The 22,833-nt window shown below is 49.7% G+C and overlaps 3 protein-coding genes across 7 annotated transcripts; 1 reads left to right on the forward strand and 2 right to left on the reverse strand.

The window, feature by feature from the left end:
- Positions 1–3,596: 3,596 nt before the first annotated feature.
- On the reverse strand, positions 3,597–9,812 carry RPUSD4 (RNA pseudouridine synthase D4). Its single transcript, XM_048513026.1, has 6 exons — positions 9,614–9,812; positions 7,913–8,078; positions 5,927–6,128; positions 5,629–5,722; positions 4,928–5,078; positions 3,597–3,709 (listed from the first exon to the last, which is right to left on the reverse strand). The coding sequence occupies exons 1-6, from the start codon at positions 9,773–9,775 to the stop codon at positions 3,597–3,599; spliced, it is 888 nt and encodes a 295-aa protein (XP_048368983.1). The 5' UTR covers positions 9,776–9,812.
- A 196-nt stretch (positions 9,813–10,008) lies between these two features.
- Positions 10,009–17,809, forward strand: HYLS1 (HYLS1 centriolar and ciliogenesis associated). 4 transcript variants are annotated; one of them, XM_048512883.1, is made up of 3 exons: positions 10,016–10,118; positions 11,644–11,745; positions 16,516–17,809. In XM_048512883.1, exon 3 carries the CDS (start codon positions 16,544–16,546, stop codon positions 17,423–17,425), a length of 882 nt encoding a protein of 293 aa, XP_048368840.1. In that variant the 5' UTR covers positions 10,016–10,118; positions 11,644–11,745; positions 16,516–16,543; the 3' UTR covers positions 17,426–17,809. The 4 variants fall into 4 exon arrangements, with proteins under 4 accessions (XP_048368838.1, XP_048368840.1, XP_048368837.1 ...); XM_048512880.1 differs by lacking the exons at positions 10,016–10,118; positions 11,644–11,745 and adding exons at positions 14,854–14,978; positions 16,056–16,142; XM_048512881.1 differs by lacking the exon at positions 11,644–11,745 and having other exon boundaries at positions 10,009–10,118.
- PUS3 (pseudouridine synthase 3) lies at positions 11,420–20,724 on the reverse strand. Of its 2 annotated transcripts, none has more exons than XM_048512878.1 (5): positions 20,630–20,724; positions 14,814–15,205; positions 13,578–14,137; positions 12,046–12,236; positions 11,420–11,847 (listed from the first exon to the last, which is right to left on the reverse strand). In XM_048512878.1, the coding sequence occupies exons 2-5, from the start codon at positions 15,183–15,185 to the stop codon at positions 11,531–11,533; spliced, it is 1,440 nt and encodes a 479-aa protein (XP_048368835.1). In that variant the 5' UTR covers positions 15,186–15,205; positions 20,630–20,724; the 3' UTR covers positions 11,420–11,530. The 2 variants fall into 2 exon arrangements, with proteins under 2 accessions (XP_048368835.1, XP_048368834.1); XM_048512877.1 differs by having other exon boundaries at positions 14,814–15,240; positions 20,630–20,706.
- Between the last annotated feature and the right edge of the window lie 2,109 nt (positions 20,725–22,833).

Below are 22,833 nucleotides of genomic sequence, written 5' to 3' on the forward strand. Positions count from 1 at the left end.
GGGGGGGGGGGTGGGGGGGGGGGGGGGTGGGGGGGGGGGGGGGTGGGGGGGGGGGGGGGTGGGGGGGGGGGGGGGTGGGGGGGGGGGGGGGTGGGGGGGGGGGGGGGTGGGGGGGGGGGGGGGTGGGGGGGGGGGGGGGTGGGGGGGGGGGGGGGTGGGGGGGGGGGGGGGTGGGGGGGGGGGGGGGTGGGGGGGGGGGGGGGTGGGGGGGGGGGGGGGTGGGGGGGGGGGGGGGTGGGGGGGGGGGGGGGTGGGGGGGGGGGGGGGTGGGGGGGGGGGGGGGTGGGGGGGGGGGGGGGTGGGGGGGGGGGGGGGTGGGGGGGGGGGGGGGTGGGGGGGGGGGGGGGTGGGGGGGGGGGGGGGTGGGGGGGGGGGGGGGTGGGGGGGGGGGGGGGTGGGGGGGGGGGGGGGTGGGGGGGGGGGGGGGTGGGGGGGGGGGGGGGTGGGGGGGGGGGGGGGTGGGGGGGGGGGGGGGTGGGGGGGGGGGGGGGTGGGGGGGGGGGGGGGTGGGGGGGGGGGGGGGTGGGGGGGGGGGGGGGTGGGGGGGGGGGGGGGTGGGGGGGGGGGGGGGTGGGGGGGGGGGGGGGTGGGGGGGGGGGGGGGTGGGGGGGGGGGGGGGTGGGGGGGGGGGGGGGTGGGGGGGGGGGGGGGTGGGGGGGGGGGGGGGTGGGGGGGGGGGGGGGTGGGGGGGGGGGGGGGTGGGGGGGGGGGGGGGTGGGGGGGGGGGGGGGTGGGGGGGGGGGGGGGTGGGGGGGGGGGGGGGTGGGGGGGGGGGGGGGTGGGGGGGGGGGGGGGTGGGGGGGGGGGGGGGTGGGGGGGGGGGGGGGTGGGGGGGGGGGGGGGTGGGGGGGGGGGGGGGTGGGGGGGGGGGGGGGTGGGGGGGGGGGGGGGTGGGGGGGGGGGGGGGTGGGGGGGGGGGGGGGTGGGGGGGGGGGGGGGTGGGGGGGGGGGGGGGTGGGGGGGGGGGGGGGTGGGGGGGGGGGGGGGTGGGGGGGGGGGGGGGTGGGGGGGGGGGGGGGTGGGGGGGGGGGGGGGTGGGGGGGGGGGGGGGTGGGGGGGGGGGGGGGTGGGGGGGGGGGGGGGTGGGGGGGGGGGGGGGTGGGGGGGGGGGGGGGTGGGGGGGGGGGGGGGTGGGGGGGGGGGGGGGTGGGGGGGGGGGGGGGTGGGGGGGGGGGGGGGTGGGGGGGGGGGGGGGTGGGGGGGGGGGGGGGTGGGGGGGGGGGGGGGTGGGGGGGGGGGGGGGTGGGGGGGGGGGGGGGTGGGGGGGGGGGGGGGTGGGGGGGGGGGGGGGTGGGGGGGGGGGGGGGTGGGGGGGGGGGGGGGTGGGGGGGGGGGGGGGTGGGGGGGGGGGGGGGTGGGGGGGGGGGGGGGTGGGGGGGGGGGGGGGTGGGGGGGGGGGGGGGTGGGGGGGGGGGGGGGTGGGGGGGGGGGGGGGTGGGGGGGGGGGGGGGTGGGGGGGGGGGGGGGTGGGGGGGGGGGGGGGTGGGGGGGGGGGGGGGTGGGGGGGGGGGGGGGTGGGGGGGGGGGGGGGTGGGGGGGGGGGGGGGTGGGGGGGGGGGGGGGTGGGGGGGGGGGGGGGTGGGGGGGGGGGGGGGTGGGGGGGGGGGGGGGTGGGGGGGGGGGGGGGTGGGGGGGGGGGGGGGTGGGGGGGGGGGGGGGTGGGGGGGGGGGGGGGTGGGGGGGGGGGGGGGTGGGGGGGGGGGGGGGTGGGGGGGGGGGGGGGTGGGGGGGGGGGGGGGTGGGGGGGGGGGGGGGTGGGGGGGGGGGGGGGTGGGGGGGGGGGGGGGTGGGGGGGGGGGGGGGTGGGGGGGGGGGGGGGTGGGGGGGGGGGGGGGTGGGGGGGGGGGGGGGTGGGGGGGGGGGGGGGTGGGGGGGGGGGGGGGTGGGGGGGGGGGGGGGTGGGGGGGGGGGGGGGTGGGGGGGGGGGGGGGTGGGGGGGGGGGGGGGTGGGGGGGGGGGGGGGTGGGGGGGGGGGGGGGTGGGGGGGGGGGGGGGTGGGGGGGGGGGGGGGTGGGGGGGGGGGGGGGTGGGGGGGGGGGGGGGTGGGGGGGGGGGGGGGTGGGGGGGGGGGGGGGTGGGGGGGGGGGGGGGTGGGGGGGGGGGGGGGTGGGGGGGGGGGGGGGTGGGGGGGGGGGGGGGTGGGGGGGGGGGGGGGTGGGGGGGGGGGGGGGTGGGGGGGGGGGGGGGTGGGGGGGGGGGGGGGTGGGGGGGGGGGGGGGTGGGGGGGGGGGGGGGTGGGGGGGGGGGGGGGTGGGGGGGGGGGGGGGTGGGGGGGGGGGGGGGTGGGGGGGGGGGGGGGTGGGGGGGGGGGGGGGTGGGGGGGGGGGGGGGTGGGGGGGGGGGGGGGTGGGGGGGGGGGGGGGTGGGGGGGGGGGGGGGTGGGGGGGGGGGGGGGTGGGGGGGGGGGGGGGTGGGGGGGGGGGGGGGTGGGGGGGGGGGGGGGTGGGGGGGGGGGGGGGTGGGGGGGGGGGGGGGTGGGGGGGGGGGGGGGTGGGGGGGGGGGGGGGTGGGGGGGGGGGGGGGTGGGGGGGGGGGGGGGTGGGGGGGGGGGGGGGTGGGGGGGGGGGGGGGTGGGGGGGGGGGGGGGTGGGGGGGGGGGGGGGTGGGGGGGGGGGGGGGTGGGGGGGGGGGGGGGTGGGGGGGGGGGGGGGTGGGGGGGGGGGGGGGTGGGGGGGGGGGGGGGTGGGGGGGGGGGGGGGTGGGGGGGGGGGGGGGTGGGGGGGGGGGGGGGTGGGGGGGGGGGGGGGTGGGGGGGGGGGGGGGTGGGGGGGGGGGGGGGTGGGGGGGGGGGGGGGTGGGGGGGGGGGGGGGTGGGGGGGGGGGGGGGTGGGGGGGGGGGGGGGTGGGGGGGGGGGGGGGTGGGGGGGGGGGGGGGTGGGGGGGGGGGGGGGTGGGGGGGGGGGGGGGTGGGGGGGGGGGGGGGTGGGGGGGGGGGGGGGTGGGGGGGGGGGGGGGTGGGGGGGGGGGGGGGTGGGGGGGGGGGGGGGTGGGGGGGGGGGGGGGTGGGGGGGGGGGGGGGTGGGGGGGGGGGGGGGTGGGGGGGGGGGGGGGTGGGGGGGGGGGGGGGTGGGGGGGGGGGGGGGTGGGGGGGGGGGGGGGTGGGGGGGGGGGGGGGTGGGGGGGGGGGGGGGTGGGGGGGGGGGGGGGTGGGGGGGGGGGGGAAGCAAAATATAAAAATACAATTCAAAATATAAAAAATACAATGCAAAATATAAAAATACAATTCAAATAAGTAAATGCAGTTACATTGGACTGTAAAGAATTAGGAGGGAAATCAGAAAAGGAGAAGACCTCCGACGTTGCAGATACTGAGATCCTAATGGAGATGGAGAACTTAGGAAGTCACAAGTAGTTTTGCAAATGAGCCTCTAGGCACAGACTTAATATATTACAATATATTCTTGGTGTGGTGTCAGTAAGTCTGGAGAATTACTGACAGTATACCCTACACGTAGCCAGACAGAGATCCTGGAATGGTACAGCAAGATAAATATGCCACGGAGCATTTATAGAATCTGACTATACCAAGCCATGAATTACGTATGTCTCTGCGGCTGAGATACACTGATTGATCCCACCCTCAATGGCTCTTCTTATCATGTATCTCTTACCTGTGGTGCCAACTTGCTCCAGTGTGAGTACTTGTGGTCCCCAAGGATTGGACAGCCCAAGCCATAGGCCAAATGGACTCGGAGCTGATGTTTCACTCCTGTGTATGGGTCAAAAGAGAAAGGGGAAGGGAAACTGTTTTTAGACAGCCTCATCTTTAGTGCAGCGGTCAAGCATATCTGCTTCATAATTTCTTCTACGGATGGTTATTTGTTGCCAACATACTGCATATACTGCCCTCCTCTAGAGCTGGGATCCCCAACTGTTTTGAGCATATGGGCACCTTCTGAAGTGAACATAGTGCTTAAAGTGTTTTCTTGCATACGCACAGAGTAAAGCAGTGAAGATCCTGGTGCTATTATCATGTTGATTCGATTAATTCACCGCCCTTTCCTAGAAGGCCCAGGGCATTTTACTATTAATAGAACAATACACTATACAACAATAAATATTTCAAAACCCTAGATACAAAATGTAGGTAATGTAAAATATGTAAAATATAACAAAAGAACTCTCATTAGTTCTCATGCTAATTAATACCTAGTCCCATATTCAATTTATTATAAATAGGACCCCAGCAGAGGGAAAGGGAAAATGGAGGGGGGCCTTCACATGTCTCACCTTTGCTGCCTCAACCAAATGTCTAATGGGACAGCTCTGTCTTACAGGCCCTGCAGAGTGGTGTGAAATCTTGCAGGGCTCTGGTCTCCTCATACGGAGTGTTCCACCGGGCAGGGGCCAGGGCTGAAACAGCCCTGGTCTTGATTGAGGCCAGCTGACGGGATCACCAAACATTTTTTGTTGGCTAATTGTAACGGCCTTCAAGGGACATATTGGAAGAGGTGGTCCTGTTGTGGCAGCTGTTGCTGAAGCAACTCCTAAAATATCTGCACAACCAATTAGATCTCCAATGGTGGATCAGAAGCCCAGCAGGGCAAAAGCCCCACTTGGCCCCGCAAATTTTCTATGAACACTTGACAGGCATCTATAAAGGTATGGGTGAGTACGAAGGCACCAGCACACTGGGCAACCCCTGCCAATCCAGTCTGGCATCAATCCTAGCAAAGAAAAGTGGGTAATTGAAAAGGTATATTATTCCTACTGGAACAAACTACATACTCTGGAACCACACATCTTCCGTATTAATAATACAGCACAAGTGGTAGCAATTTAGATAAAAACCACCAACCTCTCAGACACCTAGTAAGACAGGAGAATCCCAAGAGCCTACGTGACCAAGAGAAGTCGCTTGATTTTTGGATGCCTTATAAAAAGTGTAAAAATCACTAGCCAAAGACTGATTCATGCTAGGCCTTACCTGTGACGGGCTGAAGTTCAAGTAAGGAACAAGAAGAAGCACTGCTCAGAATTCGGTAGCGGGTCACAGCCTTCTGGGCATCTCTATGCTGCCGTATTTTGAACATTTTCCCATCCTCATGGGAAACGCGATAGTTGGGAGCAACTGTCATCTGGGGCAAAGAAAGAGAACTCGATTAGTCAGTGTGTTGGACATTTAAGCATAGTCACAGTGAACAGCCTAAACACTGCAGGCAAGATGATAAGAATGGGGAGTTTGTAACCTAGTAAACTAGCTTATTCCAACCTGAATATATAGTCCCATCCACACTTCTCCTGTATCATATGACTTGGGTGGACCTTGTTAACAGACCTAGCAAATTTGAGCAATAAAACCAATCCACTCAACATGATAAGTTGGTGCTGCAGAACATCTTGGGTGAAGCCAATGCTCACCCTGAAGACACTGGCTCCCCCATGTGATATAAAGGGTACTACTGTCCGCTGACACAGTTCTAACAGTCCAACCCAAAAGTAATATGGATTGAAGAGTGCTCAAGAGTTTTACAACCTTTTCTATTACAATGAACACTGTGTTGAAATTCAGCAGAGCAATAACAGTAATTTGCAGTAGTCAGGAACAAAAGAGGTGCATCAGAAAATGCCCCTATGAGAAATCCTGGCTGAAACAAGCGAGAGGTTACCAACAGGAAGCAAACTCACTTTGAAATGCGACTGGTGGCTTTCCACTTCTTTCTCCATAATGGGAATGTTCACCAGCCCATCTGGGGACTCTGGTTCTCCAATGCAGATGGCCCTGCCAAGGTAACAGACAGTGAAACATTTCAGCCCAATGCTGGACTGCTCATCTCTCCTTGTAATAGGAATGTGTGATCGAGCATTCTTCTCTCAATTGGCACGATGATAAAAATGGCTGCCTCCTAATGGGCACTCATGGCTGATACAATATTCGAGTTTCTCAAAAACAAAGTTGTTGGAATGCTATTAAAATTTTCCATACCAGTATTTTTTTTCCACTTGTCGGGTTCTGAAGAAATGGTGGATTCTGTCTGCAGTGTCCTGGTCCCGCGCCAGCACCATCACGCCCGTGGTCTCTTTGTCTAGCCGGTGACAAAGGTGCAGGGGTTTGGCGTTCATGCCATCCAGCATCTTTGCCAGGATTGGCAGCACATCTGTGATACAAATTTTAACCCCAGGACCACCTGGAAAAGAAAAAAAAGCAGAAACTGTCCTTGTCATGAGCTTTTAAGATATTTTGAATCAGTAGCTGCAGGAAGCATGCCTGCCCCACCCAAAATGCCTTGTGACTATAGCAACGATGGGAAGACCACCCTGCCTACAAGCCAAAGGACCAAAGGTCTTTCGAACATTTGCAAGGGTACGCCAACCAGCTTAATATAAATGCCTTAATAATTCTTCTCCCTGTTCTGGAACTGTCAGACTGATCTCCCTCCTCTACCTTTTCTCTCCATTCTGTTTCCCTTGAGTCTTTTAAGCCTGAGTCTTATTTTCATTTACATACAGCTGGTTTGCTGTGACAGGCAGCTCCTTTCAAGGAAAGGTCTTCCACATTGCTTACTACCTGAACCTTTTGCTTGGAGATGCCAGTTGTCATGCCCCTAGAGACACGCTCGCCATTGTCCTTATTTAAGCCTCAGTTGTACCCTTAGTTAGAATGGGTTTAGTTGCCTTTGTACAGTATTTTGTAGGAAGGAACCTTAGTTAGACCCTGTACCTTTAAGAACCTTCTATAGGCAAAACCTCTATAGCAGTGGTTCTCAACTTGTGGGTCAGGCCCCCTTTGGGGGTTGAACAACCCTTTCACAGGGGTCACCTAAGACTCTCTGCATCAGTGTTCTCCATCTGTAAAATGGATAAATGTTAGGGTTGGGGGTCACCACAACATGAGGAACCGTATTAAAGGGTCGCGGCATTAGGAAGGTTGAGAACCACTGCTCTATACCATTCTTATTAGTTAGCAGTTCCTGTTTTCCAGTCTGTTTAGTTCAGGTGTCTGGGGAAGGCTGGAGACAGCAATATCTCAGATGTTTAAGGTGTTAATCAAGTTTCAACAGAATTGCAGGAAAACAGAGTCCAGCTAGAAGACACCGGGAGAACAGAAGAAGTAGCAAGCAGAACAAATTTCCTTAGAAGCAGTTAAGGAAGGAATGGAACCTGCAAGCTCTTCAGGTAATCTCCAATTGTTTCTAGCATTGCAAGCATTCTGAATTTACTCCTCCTTCACGGGAGGAGTCAGAGTCCTAAACTTTCAACATTATTAAGCCGTTTGAATTGTTGCTTATTTGTCTGTGGGTTTTAAACTTTGTTCTGGCCAAGTGCAAGGCACCTGATTTTAGTTTGCTTGGGGAACAGAACACCAGGGATTGAACCTGGAATCTTCTCCATGCAGAGCACTGAGCCACAGGGCATCTCCTGTTGCATGCCCCCAGTCTGCTAATTAGAGCTCTTCTGCATAATACCAGAAAATGACTCCCTGCGATCCAACTCCACAAGATGACTTTGTATTTAAAGTGCTGAAGAGTCAATACAGATCTCTGAAATAGGCAAGAATTCATGGAAACCATTACAGGACTGATGTAGATACATATCTGGATGGTTAGGGTGATTTTTCAAAATAACCAGCCTGCTGAGCAGAATTTTAATGGGTGTATTAATGTGGAGTACCTGCCTGGGGTAGGCTATTTCCATCAAGGGCTGACTGTGACCACATGCTGTGCCCCTCCCCTCCTGGAAATGGCTGAAAGGAAATTTCTGCCTGGAGACAAAACTGGATTGGTCAAGAATAGGCCTGTTTCCATCTGTTCTACCCTGTACCCACAGGCATAAGTGGATGGCTTTATTCAGTAATCTGTACTGTGCGAATTTAATGTTTCTTTGTTTTTGTACGTGTGGGTTTTGAATGAAGAAAAGTCGGTTAAATGTTAAAAAAATAAGGATACAGAAACAAAGACTGCATTACTCTCACCATGTACGGGAAGACCATATGGCTTATTAATCACCACAATCTCTTTATTCTGGTACAGGATTCCCTGTTTGAGTGCTTTGGCCAATACATTAGGATGAACCCGCTGAAGCTGTTGGGTGAGCTGGACAAGTTCTTGTACACGCCTCAGCACTGGATCTTTTGGAACCTGCAGACAGTCAAGGAAAATAATCGAATAAGTGCTGGTATTTTATAAACAAGACAGAAAACAGGTAAATACACCTGAGAGATAACTTAACAAGGACACTCTTTAAACAGAACTCTGCTTGAAAACTTTAAAATAACAAATTCATAAACAGGGTTATCAGAACTGCAGCATGAAAACATGGTTTCATTCTGGACAAATCTATTGAGGGTGCAACCTTATGCAGTCCCCTTTTAGTGGGCTTAGGTGGAGTAACACTGCAGAGCTTCACTGTAAAATTTCTAGCTCAACACTTCATGACAAAAGCATGCCAATCTTTTCATCTCCCCCACCATAAAAACTCCCAGAAAAATATTACGTGATATATAGTCAATGACTTTGTAGTGTACTTATGGAGGTGTAGCTGAAGTGCTGATAATTAGACTTCTGTCCTGGTTTTCTTCAAGGACTCCAGTGTGGCATTCGGGAGTTTCCCTTCAGTTTGATCCTCACAACAAGTCAGAGAGATAGGTTAGGCGGAGTGTGACGGGCCACCTATTAAACTTCACAACCACAAACTCCTCAATCACAGTTTGATAGTCTAAACAGAACTCACGGATAGCACAGCTCTCATTTTTTTCCCATACAATGTCTTTAAAGTAAGATACATAAAACCAAGGTTCAAATCCCCGCTCTGCCATGGAAATTGACTGGGACTGCTTAAGCCATTCATTCAGACTACCCTACCTCAAAGAGTTGCTGTGATAAAATGGAGGCGGAGAAAGCGATATTGTAAGCTTTTGTGTCCCCTGGGTGGCCAAAAGAATGTGCAGTCGAGTCACAACCAACTCATGGCAACAACATCCACTAGGCCCTCCTGGTAACAGAGGAGATGTGACGGCTTTCCATTACCTTTCTCTACGTAACAACCCCAAGTATAAACAAACAGATACCCTCCTAATAGTCCAATCGGCCATCAATTGCATACAGATGTGTTTTAAGGAACATGTAAAGGAGAAATAATTCTTGGCATCAGAACCAAGATACAAAGCTTCATGTGTAAATTGGAATTAATTGCATATTTGGTACCAAAACATAGTTAAAATATAATTTTAAAAAGAGAAGAGGGGAGTGTGGCTGTTACCTCTCCTTCCCTCGTGCTACAACACTACCCGTGGTGGCGAACCTTTGGCACTCCAGATGTTATGGACTACAATTCCCATCAGCCCCTGCCAGCATGGCCAAGCCACAGTTTCACCCTTCTAAACCTGACTCTAAAGCAGGAGTGTCCAACTCTGGTCCTCTAGATTTTAATGGGCTACGACTCCCAAGGGCTGATGGGAATTGTAGTCCATGAACCTTTGGGGGCCAGAGTTAGACACCCATGCTCTAAAAGGGTGCACTGAGCTTCGGATTGAAGCGTTAATAGCTGTTGGGATGGGTCGTTAATACGTTCCGTGGATGAAAACCACAATCGTTCTGCGGCGCAGTGCATGATGGGAATCGTAGTCCCCGCTTGCCTCAGCTCAGCCCAACCGTCAAACGGCTACAGGACTCACTTCCTGCTTCGGTGTTTTTTGTTGCTTCTGCGCACGTATTTTCTCCGCCAGCTGTTCCGCGGTGCAAGCAGCGGCAACGCTCTGGCTTTGAGAGAAGAGCCGGCCTCCCGGTTTCACCGCAAAGCTCCCGAGGCGACACACGGCGCTTCCCCGAGCCGCCATCTTGACTGGGAATCGTTGGGAACAGACAGAAGCTGGCGGCGTGTGGACGCGCGAGCGAATCAGAAAAGTAGGAGGGCTACTGAAAGAGAAGCGACCAATGAGCGCTAACCCTTGAGGGGGAGGCGGTGCAATAACGCTGTGGTTGGTGTGGAGATAAGAGATTTATTGGCCAATAAGAATGCTAGGGCGGGAGCAAGACGGGCCAATAGGAAACGCGCACTCCCAAAAAGGGTGGGGCTGCGTTAAACCTGGCAGTTTTCGGTTGAAACGGCCGTTGGGGAGAGCGACAATAGTGCAGGCACGAGGGCGCGGTTGAGCTGCGGAAGTGTGCGCGTGTCTCTCTGTGAGTTTATATGTTGTCTTTATCCTCATATGTCTCTTTGCTGCTTTTTACCTCCAAACTCTGCAGCGTGGCATGCATGGTACCTGTCCCCTCACTTTTAGTTTCACAACAGTCCCGTGGAGAAGGTGACGCCAAGTGAGATTGGGGGGTTCAAAATTAAGCTCACCGGTTTCATGCCCGAGGGGAGATTTGAACCCAGATCTCCACCCCCCCCAGTCGTTACTTAAGCTCATTGACTGCGATTAATCTGCATACCGTTATAGTGCTAGTGAATATTTCTGACCAAACAAAAGAAAAATTTTAAAAATCCAAATGTATATTTATTTTTAGTTCGCATGTGACTTACTCCCTTTTAAAGAACTGCTTGAGGTGGTGTATAGTTAACATCACAGCCGCAATTAGAAAATAACAAAGCTCAGTTAAAGCACAATTTCCTTTAGTTAAATTCCTAATTAATACCAGAGTAGAAATTTAGTTGTAAATGTGTAACTATCAACGTATGACCGTCTGGAAGGAAAGGCCAATGGTATAGGCTTGGACGAACCATATTGTTTTTCTCTCATTCTCCTTTATCCTAAGTACATAAGAGGCTAAGCAGTTCATTAAGGTTCCAAGTCTTGATCTTACTTAATAGGGGTAATGGCATTTGTTCATACTTGTGCCACTGCCCTATTTATTTATTGAATTTTGCCCTATTTTTTCACCTGAGCAGTGGCAATTAAAATTATCAGATTATCAGTTAAAAATATGATCTTTGTGAAGTTTTGGATGGATGCTTGGCTGCTCTGTCTTCTTCCTTTGGCCGTACATACTGCTGTCCCACCTTTTTTCCATCGTGAGATTCAAAGCAGCATATGCATGGCTTCCATAAGGTCTCCCATCCATGCCTGTAAATGTGAATATCCCATACCTTCAGACATAGCCGACAGTCTGCACTTCCACTAACAATTTAAGGTTGTACGCATATTGGAGATAGGGATTGACTTGTACTCGTGGTGTTCTGCTGCAGATTTTAATGGGCTACGATTACCTGTAACCCAATATAAATAACGTCATACACCATTCCTTTGAATTCAAGGACTTCTAAGCAAACATTTATGCTGCTTGTCTCACTGCTTGGGATTAGGACAAAAAAATAATTTTATGTTGCAGCGTGCAACACACATAGCAACAAACCTATTTACATGTCCTTATTTGCTTCCAAGATCAACTCTATGTGTTATGTATATTTTCTGTCAACTGCATATGTTGAAAGAAACTGCAGAGCTAGAATGGGACTTCTCTAAATGTTCTTAAATGACTTCAAAGTAATGTAAGAAGTTTATTTCTTAAAGTAACAAAACTTTTACATCTCTTACTCTTGGAGGAGTAACTCCATAAGAGTGCTGTATACATGTATAGAAATGGAAACTTCAGTCTGCACTCACGCAAACTCTCTTTGCAGCTTTTTCTAAAATTTCGTGGTTTTTCTCGGTATCATGGAGCCTGCTCTTAATTTCCATCTGTTCATTTGCTTTTGTTTCAGTGTGCTTTGTTTTTTTGCACTGTGGAAGTTCAATGCGTCCTCGACGCACAAAGTGACTGATGCGAGACTCCAAACCTTCACATTTGGGGCGATCCATTAATGGTTTGTAGTTGCGGGCTTTCACTCCTTCGATCAAAGCACTGATTTGGTTGTGGACTGGAGGCTTTATCTCCTTCCAAAGAATTGTAGAGTCGTTGCTCAAACCTGTAAATATATATATAAAACCATCTGTCAGAATGGTTACACCCTGTCAGAAAAATTCATAACACACTATCCATACCTTTTGCTGTATTCCTTTTAGACTGCTGTAAAATATACACATGTAATAATAAAAGGAGTATTTTATATCATCCACTGACCCAAATGCAATAAACATTGGATTAGAAATGCATACAATCCTACCTTGCGCTGTAGATATTTCAGCAAAATCCAGCCCCAGTAACATGCTGAGCAGCATATGAGATTTAACAGCATGGTTAGCCCAAAGCTGCTGTAAATGAGAAACGTTAAATTCCTGGACTTCATGGTCATAGATCCAGTTGATGTTTTCAAACTCACAGTCGAAAAGAACCAGGGGAAATTCCACTGCCATGCTGTCAAAAAACAAAACTAGTTTGAAATGAAAACTAAAATCTAGATTTGATATTTCAGTGCAGCAAGAATGCATGTGTGGAAGCTGGCATCCATGTGAAGGACCCTTACCGGACTGAGAATAGCAAACAACTAGTGATGTGGCTGCAAATAATCACATGCATATTGCTGATCTGGATCCTACGGAATGATCTGGATATTCTGTTGATGCAGACAGGGAAAGGCAATTTTATTTCAATTTTTATTTTCTACTCTTGGGTTCATTCCGCACATGCAGAATAATGCACTTTCAAACTGCTTTCAGTGCTCTTTGAAGCTGTGCGGAATGGCAAAATTCACTTGCAAACAGTTGTGAAAGTGGTTTGAAAACGCATTATTTTGCGTGTGCGGAAGGGGCCTTGTAGTGGATAAGAGCAACAGTCTTTAAGAGCCCTCATCAGTTAATTATACAAAATGGCAAAATAAACAGAAATGGTGATTCATTAAACTTTGGACCTGCATATTCTTGATTCCACGGGAAGACACTAATTTTCATATATAGTATGCTATTCTGATAAAACCAGATGTTTGTGAACACAGTTGATTAAATAGAATCGGAAGGATATGATATTGTATATCTTAAATCTTAGGCTGCAAACACTAAAAGTGATGAAAGATTAAGTGCCAAAATCCCACAGAAAGCACCGTTGTCTCCATACTATAGTAGCCTGGCTGATATCAGACTAATGAAATGCAATATGAATAATCAAGAATCCATATAGATTTAGGTTCTAATAAATGAAGGCAGTACTACCCCACCTTTTTTAACTAAGTGTGCTACAGGTTGAGTTTAAATGTAGTCTGTAACCTGCCTTGCATATGGACAATAGAAAGACAGATTATAAATACTTTTAATAAATAAATAACTCTAATGTACATTTACTGTCTGTAGTGGTTTACCTCCAGTTCAATACACATGAGATCAGGCTGAAGTGCCACATGTACTAAGTCTGGCTCCTTGCCTTTCTTCCAAACATTCACATTAATATAAGAGAGGAAATGCAGAATCCCAAGGCACCCTAAGGCAATTGTGCAAGCTTGTGAAAGACAAGGCTGTCTCAGATCTACAATAATGTCAGTTTTAAGGTACTGTAGGACAACAGGAAAGACTCCTAGCTAATGGCAGAATGTACGAAGTGTACCCAGGTTCAACCTCCAGTTAATACGAGATTTCAAAGAAGAGGGCTGAGAAACACCCCCACTGGGTTTCATGAACCTATAGCCAGCACAATTAAATCACTGTTTGCTAATTTTTGCTGTAACAGACTAACGTGGATATTAATTTTTTTTTAGCCAAGTATTACCTATATTGTGGTTTTCTAGGGTTGTTTTCTATATCCATCAACTCATCAATGATTTCTGGCTTCTCCATCCTTTGTCCAATCAGGAAGAGGATAGCCATCATACAGCGGACTTGATGATAGAGGAAGGCCTGGCCTGTCACTTCAAACTGGTACATTTGGAAAGGGTCTTGTTGCATGGTTATTTCTTTATCCACAGGCTGCACCTCTGCATTAAGAATTGTTCTTTGAAAGTTGGTCACACCATTAGCTACGTCCATTTTACATAGATTACGAAAATCATGGGTTCCCACAAATCTCTGTGCTGCAGCATTCATGAGAGCTACATCCAAGTCACCAAGAGGGAAAAAATAGCGATAAGTCCTCTTTAGGCAGTTGAATCTGGCGCTGAAGCTGGGATTTACTGGGGCCCAGGCCAATACTCGTATGTCAGGAGGGAGCACCCGATTTAAAATGTGGGTGTAGCGGATCTCCTTAGATGTACTGCTAGCTTTGTCTTTTGCAGCAATTCCAGATTTATCTACTGTCTTTGAGATGCTTGACCGGAGATCCAAGGAGATCACCTGTAGCATTGAAGAGAAGCATTATACTTTATAGTTACATGTGTAAACAAGAATAAGTACATTAGTAAACTTAATTTTTAGATGAGATTCAGTTTCAAAGCTGTGTACTTCTCTGATTATTTGGAACTTGACTGTTGTGATGATAGAATTTGGGTATGGCACAGCTGTGGAGATGGGAGTAGGGTGAATTTGACTGACCCCATGCCCATGTGGAGATGGCAAACAGAGTGAGCCCTGCTTGCCAGCTCTCAGTTGCACTCCCAAACAAGGAGTTCCCAACTGAGGTGCAGCGAGGGGGAGCAGGGTGCAGCTGCAAAATGCACCTCCAGTAGTAACACCTGGAGTGAAGACTCCCCCCTCCCCTTCATCTATACATTTGCTACTGGTTTTAAGCACTATATGCCATTAGCTCAAGTCTCTAGAACAATAGAGATCCAATTGTCAAGGTATTTAAATTTCATTGTAATTTAAAGTTGATTGTAACTTTGATGATGTTATAGAAATCATTGCTGCCTATTGATCCATCCCCTGCTCATAGATCTAAATAGAGAACAACAAATAGAGAACAAATGCTTTTAAAAAAGGTGAGAAAAAGATGAAGGGATAGATTGGCCATCTTAAACTACACAACCAAGTTAACAATCCCATATGGAGGTCTGACAAACATAGTGCTTACCTGTCCAAAGGCACTAACTCCTTTGTCTGTTCGCCCACAGCGATGATAATTAGATGTCTGCCTACTCTCCACTAGCCGAGTTTTGCTTAGAGCCTCGAAGAGCTTCTCTTCAATAGTATTGGTGGTGTTCTCCTGGCTGGCAAAGCCCTGGTATTCCCAGCCCAGGTAGGCTATCTTCAGAGCTACATGTCTTTGGCCATAAGCACTGAAATCAAATGGCCGCTGATGATGCTTCTTACTTTTTCCAGATGTTGGAGGGGCCTTTCCTGTACCTGTGGCCTCTAAGAGTTTTTCTTGCAGACTCTGTACAGTATCTTCCAGCTCCTGAACCCTCTTCAATAGTTTTTCTGTTTCTGTACCGTTTTTCTCCATAGTAATGATCCCTATAAAGACTGTGACATGAGAAATTGATTGCAATGTATTCCTCCTGCAAAAAAATCCTCCATTATCTTTCCGGTTTTCTGTATAGTTAACATGTTAATGACATTAATGGCATCTTTCTAGTACTGAAAAGGACTGTTTTTCTATGTTTACTAACAAATGTATTTTAAAATGTGTCATTCCTAACTGGCTTTTGAAGGAGTTGGGAATAACCTCAGCAAATTACTTGTAGTGGAGAGGCAGTTATAGCTTTTACCAGATACATACTTCTTCCTGGTTTTGCATGTTCACACTCCAAATGGAGTTACTGATATTGCAAAATTCCCATGCTTTAGTATATTAAAGTAGGTTTCAGACTTTGACTTCATGGAACACCCATATCAACTAGGCTGCTCAGAAACACATAGTGTAATGTATTGTTGAAGGTTCATGGACACAATCAGCTGGCTGTTGAAGGTTTTCCAGGCTGTGTGACCGTGGTTTGGTAGTTTTTGCGCCAAACATTTAATCTGCATCTATAGCTGGCAACTTCAGAGGCATATCATGGTGATATGTGTTTCTCACTGTGGCACATCACACTGTGACAAGCCTCTGTAGATACCAGCCATCGATGTAGGCAAAACTTTAGGAGCAGAAACTACCAGACTATGGCCACACAGCCCAGAAAATCCACAATAGCCGAACACATAGTATCCTAGGATATATTGTATAGTGAATTTGTTTTATATAGGTCACTAGCCAGCGCTTGTTGTATTTGCTGTTGCTCTGTAAACACAAATGTGTGGCAGTAATGAATGGTGGATAGCGGACAAGCTGTTTTTCAGAGAAGTTAATTTTCTGTTAATGATTATTTTCTTGAAGAACTTCCAGTACATTTCCAAGAAATATCAAGGCTGCCTGGCATCATAGTCTGAAAACCACCCGAATAGCAATTTACTTGACTATATTGTAAGTACTATAAAGAGGAACTTAGTAACTTGTAAGCTGCCTTGAGGACTTTGATGAGGCAGCATGGAAATCTCTTAGGCTGATTCCGTATGGGCCAAAAAAAGCAGTGTGAAAATGTGTGTTCAAACCACTTTCACAACTGTTTGCAAGTGGATTTTGCCATTCCGCACAGCTTCAAAGAGCACTGAAAGCAGTTTGAAAGTGCATTATTCTGCATGTGCGGAATCAGCCTTAGATAAAACTGACAGAAGGCAAAGTATGTTCCTAACAGCGATCAGCAAATTGTTCTCACTCACAGTAATTTTTGTTTAATAAACTTTGGTAGGTACAATAGATTTCATATATGGATGCTATGTATTAACCTATCTTGCAGAATCAATAACACCTGTCAAGGAGAAGTAATGGAAGCTCTGACGAGGCCAGATCGATACCAGTGGGCTAGTATGAACTATGATGATCGACTCAAAGCAGCTATGGCCTTTATCCGCCATTGCGTAGAACATGGAGGGGGAGATCATGCAAAACAAAGCCCTATTCCATCTCAGCTTGATTCATACACAAAAGCTTCTGTGACCCCTGTGACCAGACCCATGCTTCCTGTAATGATCAAACATCCTCAAACAGAACCTACTTTGCAACCAGTAATCTTTGAAGAGCCTAGAGTTTTTTGGAAACCTGTGATGAAAAGGAAGGTTCTCAGGCGAAGACCCAATGGAGAATTACAAGTGACAGATGAATCAATTACCAGTGAACCCGAGTCCAGTCTAAGTGACCCCGAGTATGGGGATTTGAGTCAGAGATCATACAGTCAAACTACTCAGCAGGAAGATGAAGAGTCTGAGGAAGAGTGTGAGCCAGAGAGCTCCCCAGAATTAGAGGCTTCCTGGAAATCTTCAGAAGAAAGCCAGAGTCAGAGTTCCCAGTACAGTAGTCCATCATCTGAGCCGGCTTTGGTCATTACTGGCCACCCAAAGTCTTTCATATTGCCAAGATTGGAGCACCTGAGCCGAAACAGAATGAAGACTGACCGGGTAGCCCGTTATTTGGAGCATAAGCATGACTGGGAGTCACTACGGCTCCCAGGGGAAGATTCCAGGAGAAGTGCGCGGTGGAGCATCCGAGAACAGATGCTGTGTAAGACAGAATTTCCTCCGAGGTCTCAGCACGTTTATATACCCAACAATTACTTGGTACCTACTGAGAAGAAGAGATCTGCCTTGCGATGGGGAATACGCTGCGACCTGGCAAATGGAGTTATGCCTAGAAATTCTTACTCATCCTAGAATCCAGGGTCCCTTCAGCTGCATTCACAGCAGAGTGTATTGCTTAGTGTCATCTAAAGTGTTTCTATTTTGTTTCCTTTGAAGTGTAAATCCTGCTAATTATTTTTTAATTGCTTTGGCTTCCAGATTGGTATGTGCTGGACAGAAGAGTTTTTCATTATAAGGGCTACTTAAATAGTTGTCCTGAACTGGATCACTTTTATGCACATATTGACCCATAAGATAAGATGAACTGCAGCCTATTGGAATGTCAACAAGAACAGCTTTTTATAAATTATCTTTTATACCTAGTTCTTTGTAAAGCAATGAACCTTAGTGTGAAGTCACTTTTTAAAAATTTCTAACTTCTGGATACTACAGTTATTAAAAATGTGTGGAATAAAAGTATATCTTGTTTCTTCATTTGTGAATGTAAAGATGTTGTCGGGAGGGGGGAGGCTGAGAAAAGAAATGAAACTCAATCATTAACAGATAAATGGGGAGGGAATCGGGGTGCTGATCACTTTTAAAAATTATAGTTTGGGGTACTAAGATTGCTTAGCTAAAAATCTGCATAATAGGAGCTCCTTGCTTAAACATATACTGCATAGTTTTAAGTAAAGAATCTGCTGAACAGTCAAATCCAGATCTCATCTGTGTCCCCTGCAAGAATTCAAACGATCAAAGTCTTTTCGCCAAAGTAGCAATGTAGCTGTCTACATATAAAATGGTAGTCTGTTGATGCACACTATATTCTCACATCTCTAAGCCAAAAAAACCAGGGTTTGTTTTATCCGTGTTGTTTCCAGCTCAGAGAAAGTATTTCTGTTACACATTGAAATATGGGTGGCATACTGAAGAATACACAGTAGTTAGGCAAAATTGAACAGTTCTGTGGTATTTTATTCAAATTTTCTAAAGGATGAACTTGTTCTAAACTGGAAATAATAGGAGAGAGAAAATATCCCTGCCATTGTGAACAGTAATAGGTAAAGAACTCAATTCTGTTTTCTGCTTCTCTACCTTCCCCATCAAAATGGCACTTTTGAGCCCTGGGCAGCTACATCCAAACCTGGAGGTTGTGGGCCACAGCACCAATGGATTGTCACCCTGCTGCTTCCAAAAGAGCTTTTCAGTGGCACAGGGTGCAGGTCAGCCAACTCCAAATACAGCGCCAATTTCCATGCTGTAGGCATGTCAAACTAGTTCTAGTCACATCCACCTGTTTCCATTGAACAGGAGCTAAAAATGCTTTTTGTCTCCCAACAGTAAGCCACAGACATCAGCAAAAATAGGAACAACATACTCTCTAGGTCTAGGAACACCCTTACTAGCAACCTCCCCTGTCTTATGGACTACAATTCCCATCAGCCCCTGCCAGCATGGTCAATTGGGAATTGTAGTCCATAACATCAGGAGTGCCAAAGGTTCGCCACCACTGCTCTAGGTCTAGGAACACCCTTACTAGCACCTCCCCTGAACACAGCTGCCTTTTATGTTATTTAAAGTCCCCATTTCTCATATGAACTGACATGAGTCATTACAATTGACAGAATAGGACATTCAGTGAACAATGCACCACTTTGGTGTTGCCCTGCCACTTCCAGGAGGGCTCTTCAGCAGTGCGGGGAGACTAAAATAAAAAAAGGCCTCCCTGCTGCTGAACAGCCCTCCATTGGGGTCTGTGGGCTTATGCCACTCATAAGGGTGGTGTAAACCCAAATCCCTGCCAGTGGCATTCCGTCAAAGGCCAGGTGGAAGCTGACTGATGTTGGCTCCGCTTCCAGCTACACCAGCAGAGGCACAGAAGTGCCAACACAATTCTCTGTGTTGTCGCTGCCCACCATGGAGGGCTGTGGCAGCCTCTCCAGTGGATTTGCCCTTGTGCTGGGGTTAGTGTCCCAGGAAGAGCAATCTGTTGGCACAGCCCCATGCTGCCCCAACCCAGATTGGGCTGTTAGTGTTGTAGAATCAACCAGAAGTCTAAAAGCAGAACTTAAGTAAAGCTTAAGTATTCATATGACACATTAAATTATGCAAAAATTACAAAGTAGGGTCCTAGTTTAAACTAGCTAAACACAGCAGCATAGACCATAGTCCCTAATGAATTATCCAAGTAACTTTGTAAAACATTTAGTATAGCATGACTATTGCCTGAATTGAAAAGCTCTATTGAAAACTCAGTTTTACATAATTTGCAGAAAGTCAGGAAATGAAGCCTTCATGAACTTAGGCAGGTCATGCTGTAAGGTGGAGGCCACAACAGAGAAGGCATGTGCAAGTTATCGATTTTGCCCAGATATACGTTGGCACCTGCAGAAGACGCTGCTCCAATGAACGAAGCTGTCATGGTGGAACATAGGGGTAGAGGAGGTATTGCAGATATGAGGATCCAAGGCCATGAAGGGCTTTGTATGGGGTGGCCAATACCTAAAACTGAGAACATTTAACTAATGGGCAGCCAAGTGAAGTGCCCAAGTAATGGCAGGAACATGCACTCCATCTAGCTCACAATAACAGCAAAATAGCAGAAGAGATTTGAGTTGCTTTTAAAACACACTGAAGCAAAACATGGTATTTTTTCATTAAAGACTTTGAAGGAGAGGAGGAAATTTTGTGGTTAAATTCTAATAAAACACATACCCAGACCGACAACTAAGCAACTGATCAACAGAATGTACTGGTAACAGTTTCAGATAGTCCAACAGCATGATTCTATATATACTTTGCTCAGAGGTTTTGTTCCACTGAAGGCTCATGGAACTTTCTTCCTAGAACTGCAGTGTGATCCTATGAGCAGTTACTCAGAAATACATTCCAGTGACCTCAGTGTGATTTACTCCAGAAAACTGCACTTCTTACAGAATACACTTGGGCCCCTTCCGCACATGCAGAATAATGAACTGCCAGTCCACTTTCGATGAACTTTGCAGCTGGATTTTACTGTACGGAATAGCAAAATCCACTTGCAAGCAATTGTGAAACTGGATCGAAAATGTATTCTGCATGTGCGGAAGGGGCGAGTAAATACCAATACGCCTGGGAAAGGGACACTAAAGCACTGCGGGCTGGTTTGTCCGTCCGGGTAGGAATATCACGACTTTAAAAAAGCACTCCGTAGATATTGGACATTCTCCTGTGGGATCTTAAGTAGACGGAATCCATTTGGAGGAACAAACCAGCCTCCCAAGCTCTCCCTACCGAATACGAGCAGCTCTCTCCTACCTCTGCCCCAGCCTCCGAGCTGCCGTCCCAAAAAGAAGGAAAAAGCATGCACGGCTATCGGCGTCTGACTTCCCTGCTGGAAATGACACAACAGCTCCTAGTCACATGGCACAACAAGGCTTATGGGAAATGTAGTTCTATGTAGCCATCAGGCTACCACTCCCAGCCTCAGATAACCAATCCCGCGAATCTCCTGAGTATTTTTGCTGCATTAGAGCAACACAGCTATTTCCTTGGAATTAATCTGGCACGAAGATGATGCCCTGGCTCCTGCAGGAGTGAATCCAAAGGCGTCATGCGCCTAAACATGGAGACTCCCATTCAGCTATCCTCCAAGAATTTAGTCCACCCTGTTTTATAGCTCTGTAAAATGAAGCCTCGTGCTTGTGAAATCGGATGTACGTCAAAAGAGAAATGTGGTTTTTGAATGACTTTTGGGTACATATGAAGCCACCATACAGAGGCAGTCTGGCCTATTTTGACCTGCAACAGGAGCTCACAGAGGAACGCTGTGTATTAAAAGCCACACTACAAAATGCTAATTTAAAAAATCCCATGTGGTAAACAAATAAATAATTCCCTTTCCTTTAGACAGAAACTGATTCAAACATCTTTCTATCTCCTGAATTTCGTTCTGTGTGCATCTTCAGAGATCTATCACAGAGAGAAGTCTGTTACCCACTGTGACTGTGATACACCTCTGAAAATGCTGGCCACAGATGCAGGCGAAACGTTAGGAACAAGATCTACCAGACCACGGCCACGCAGCCTGGAAAACTCACAGCAACCTACCATGCTTGCTTGTCTCAATAAGTGCAAAAACTGCATAATTTGAACTTTTCCACTCATTTCGGGGGGGGGGGGGAAGACCCGCAGAAGCTTTTGTGGACATGTTTCCCGTCCACCAAAGCCGCTGCCACAAGAAACGCATCAGCTTTCAGGGGCCCACAAGGCTCTTGCACGTTTTTGCATCTCAAACGCCAGGAGCGGATTGTCAATAAACCCCGTGCCTCCATCCTTTCTCCTGGCGCGGAACATATATATGAAGTCCCACCCCTTATGCTAATCTGTTTCGCCAGCCGCATATATTCCTAGAGAAGTCCCTCCCCTTATGCTAATCTGTTTCGCCAGCCGCATGAGCGTCGCGCTCCTAGTGGCCTCGTGCTGCGTCGAGGCGCCACACGCTGCCCGCGTTCTTTGGTGGCTCGTGCGGCGACTGGGCGAGATGTGGCCGTTTAACAGACGGCTGGCCAAGGGGATGGGTGGGACCCCTTCGAAAGATTCCCATGGCTTGCCTCGGAGTGTAAGGACGGGGCGGGGGGACACCCCAATGTGGGGAGGGGATAGCGGTTGGGCTCCTGGCGGCGATAAGGACCCCATGAAGCCTCAGGCCTCCTCTTTCCCCCAAGCGCCATTTTCTGATCTCGTAATATCTCTCCAGTTGTCCTTTCTCTGTTTCACGTACATAGAAGAGAGTATGTCGAACTTCCTTGCTGTATCTTTCTCCTTATTTTGTGTGTATGGGGCGGGGGGGGGGGGGGCGAAAGGTGATTGTACAGAAGAGAAAGGGGAGGGGGTATAAATCCAAACTCTTCTTACAAAAATGCTTTTCCTAACATCCATCCTCCTTATATGCTGCTGTGAATCCAGTGGTAGATTTTTGTGTGATATTATATAATATATATTTTTAATTTATACTTAACATTTGTACCCCGCCAACCTCCCGAAGGACTCGAGGCGTCTTTACAGATCAATACATAATAAAAACAATACAACATTACAAAATTACATATATATATGTAATTACATATATATATTACATATAATATGTAATCTTATATTACACCGTGTAATATAAGACAGTGTCTTATATTAATTTTTGCTCCCAAAGATGTGCCATGTCTTATTTTCAGGAAATATCTTATATTTCTGTATTCTCTACTTCAGCAAAACCTCTATCTATCTATCTATCTATCCGGGAATATCTATCTATATATATATATATATATATATATATATAGAGAGAGAGAGAGAGAGAGAGAGAGAGTGTTTTATAATACTGTCTTGTATGTTTTGTGTTTAATAGAGTGGTAATGCAGTATATGGTCTCATGACCTATCATACATTATGCAATGTGCTGTATACATTTATTTTATTAATTGTAATTTTTATACTCTGTCCTTCCCCTTGTGGACCCGGGAAGC

This window comes from Sphaerodactylus townsendi, linkage group LG12 (genome assembly GCF_021028975.2).
Source record: "Sphaerodactylus townsendi isolate TG3544 linkage group LG12, MPM_Stown_v2.3, whole genome shotgun sequence".
NCBI classification, from domain to species: Eukaryota; Metazoa; Chordata; class Lepidosauria; order Squamata; family Sphaerodactylidae; genus Sphaerodactylus; species Sphaerodactylus townsendi.

Excerpts from the sequence above, each read along its gene's own strand:
- PUS3 (XM_048512878.1), bottom strand. The coding sequence starts at position 15,185 with ATGGAGAAAAACGGTACAGAAACAGAAAAACTATTGAAGAGGGTTCAG. Across the intron at positions 12,237-13,577 it reads CCTAGAAAACCACAATATAG|CATGGCAGTGGAATTTCCCC; the intron begins GTAATACTTGGC and ends GTTTTTTGACAG. Across the intron at positions 11,848-12,045 it reads TGAAATATCTACAGCGCAAG|GTTTGAGCAACGACTCTACA; the intron begins GTAGGATTGTAT and ends ATATATTTACAG.
- HYLS1 (XM_048512881.1), top strand. The coding sequence starts at position 16,544 with ATGGAAGCTCTGACGAGGCCAGATCGATACCAGTGGGCTAGTATGAAC.
- RPUSD4 (XM_048513026.1), bottom strand. The coding sequence starts at position 9,775 with ATGGCGGCTCGGGGAAGCGCCGTGTGTCGCCTCGGGAGCTTTGCGGTG. Across the intron at positions 6,129-7,912 it reads ATATGGTCTTCCCGTACATG|GTGGTCCTGGGGTTAAAATT; the intron begins GTGAGAGTAATG and ends TTTCTTTTCCAG. Across the intron at positions 3,710-4,927 it reads TGAACTTCAGCCCGTCACAG|GAGTGAAACATCAGCTCCGA; the intron begins GTAAGGCCTAGC and ends ACCCATACACAG.